General features: G+C 32.4%; 1 protein-coding gene across 1 annotated transcript; it reads right to left on the bottom strand.

The window, feature by feature from the left end:
* Nucleotides 1–662: 662 nt before the first annotated feature.
* On the bottom strand, nt 663–1,925 carry LOC145666098 (uncharacterized). Its single transcript, XM_081733190.1, has one exon. The coding sequence runs from the start codon at nt 1,923–1,925 to the stop codon at nt 663–665; it is 1,263 nt and encodes a 420-aa protein (XP_081589316.1).
* Nucleotides 1,926–2,483: the final 558 nt, after the last annotated feature.

Here is a 2,483-nt window from a genome sequence, read left to right on the forward strand (position 1 = left end):
TTAAGTATTAAAGTAGCACTTCACGGTTGTGAGAAGGAAACTTTTGAAAATATCAAGTTGATAAGATCTTTTAAAACTATAACTATACTTGATATTTTTTATTTGGATCAAAATTTCAAAAAGATGATTGAATACGTAATACATTAGATAACCTCTACAGTGTAAACGAAACAGACAATTCATATATGTTGATATACTACGGAGATACAAATAATTACATATATTCTTATATATATTTTACAATATCTAATTTGCCCAAATTAGTATTGTAAACTAAGCACATATATTATAACAACACATTTTTTACTCGCACTTGAAAAATAAGAACCACGTTTTATATGTATGTGGTATAGCTTTATATTTGCCCATCATAGTGTGACACGAGACACCATTATTCAGCAGTACATTTCAATTCAATAACCAGTGTGATTGTGATCAAACTGACTCAATCGCAAATGAAAGCAGTATCACTAGGTTTATACTTTTCCCTCGTAACTGCACTTCAGAATAAACTATAAATTATCCTGCAATTATTAGATATGAATAATACCAGATTAAATATTATTAAACCCTATACTTAGAAGTTTGTAGGGAAATAGCATTGATTGAATTTTTTTTATATATACACTCCATCTTAATTGGGAGTTAAGTCACTCTATCAGTTAGATACTAACATTATACAAACAATTATGAAACTGTGGTGTTGGTAGGCCAAAATGATGAAACTGTGGTGTTGGTAGTGTAACCAACTTTATCTTCAGCTGAGGCATAAGCTTATTAATTTCTTGAGCCATATAACGAAGTTCTAATGTGTCCTCGATCTCCAAAAGTTCGAGATCTTTCAAGTAAGCCAGCATGAGATCCAAGCAATAAAGATTTCTCAACTCAATTCCAACAATATTTAGATACTTCAATTTTCTGCATCCCTTTATGAGGTATGCCAAACCGTATTGTGTAACTTCACATTCAGTTATGTTCAATCTTTCCAATTGATGGCAAGTGAAAGAAATGGAAAGGGCAACATTGTCATTTACACCGTAGCAACGTGAAAGATCTAAAGACCTCAAGTTAGCCATAGTAGGCTGATTGAAAATGTCAACCATTTCTTCAATATCCACATCAAAAGGTTCTGTTAGTGACAATGACAGTAAATTCATTTGCTTAATGCCTTGTAAACTTTCAGCACATAATTCTGGACACAAGCGAAGTTTAAAATGCTGTAACTTCTCTAACTCTGCCAAACGCATTAGAGTCTGATCATTTAGATTTCGCCCGCATAGAGACAAGCTCAATAATGAATCTCTCTTTGCTTCAATCAGATATTTCAAATCAAGATTTGAAACTAACTGAAGATTTTCTATTAATAGCTCTTCAAGATGGATGCAGCTATCTATGATTCTCTTGATCGAAATCATTCCATGATAATCTGTCATTTGAGAGATATCTAGTTTTCGTAAGTTTTTGAACTTACATATTACAGCGCATGGATCGTTAAGCTCAAATACTAGGCTCCCGTCGTGAAGTGAAAAAGAAGCAAGAAAGCATATTAATTTAGGAAGCTCGAGGTATTCAATGTTTTCACAATTTTGACCTAGCTTTTCAAAAATGTTAATTGACATGTAATTGGCCCTTTTCAGTACAAGTGATCGAAGATTTGTGCAATTTTTAACAACAACATTTAATATATCATCTACTCCTCGTTCAATATCAAGGACTAATCCTTCCAGGAGTGGTGTCTGACTTACGATTTCAATTGCTCTTTTCTTTGTGATGGTATCATCACAAACGAATATGGAATCTCTCCAGAATTTTGGCTGGTCAACAAGATTTTGCCAACGTTGGCTCACATTACGTGCGCTAACAAGATCTTTGCATTCCAAATGGGAGAATATCTTCTCAAGTACTAGATCTGGAAGATCTTCCATTGTGAAGCACTAGCTAATGTAGTTCGGCTTCAGGCGTCTTTTCTGTAACTGGTATCCTAAAAATGAAATAAATATAAATTCTGAGTGAATTCTACAAATTATTAGATCCTAATGATAAAAGATGTGTAAACATAAATCATACATCATACATGCATCAATTAATTAAGCTCGTTGAGCAGTACAAAATGTTATGAGCTAGTGCAAATCCTCATGCGTAATTTTGAAGAAAATTGAGTAAATTTATTTTGTGAACATAAAAAATTATTACTTCATGATAACCATGGCACTTATTAAGATGAAACTGATGCTGGAATATGCACTTATTAAATCTAACAGATACTGAAGTATGTACTTATTGAAATGAAACTGATACTGAAATATGCACTATTAAGATGAAACTGATACTAAAGTGTGCCTTATTAAGATAAAACTGATCCTGGAGTATGCATTTATTAAGATGAAACTGATACTGAAGTGTGCCTTATTAAGATAAAACTGATCCTGGAGTATGCATTTATTAAGATGAAACTGATACTGAAGTGTGCCTTATTAAGATAA

The sequence above is a fragment of the Thermobia domestica genome, chromosome 12, assembly GCF_964235325.1.
Source record: "Thermobia domestica chromosome 12, izTheDome1.hap1.1, whole genome shotgun sequence".
Classification (NCBI taxonomy): domain Eukaryota; kingdom Metazoa; phylum Arthropoda; class Insecta; order Zygentoma; family Lepismatidae; genus Thermobia; species Thermobia domestica.

What these genes read in the sequence shown, in the direction of transcription:
- LOC145666098 (XM_081733190.1), bottom strand. Translation starts at nt 1,925, where the DNA reads ATGGAAGATCTTCCAGATCTAGTACTTGAGAAGATATTCTCCCATTTG.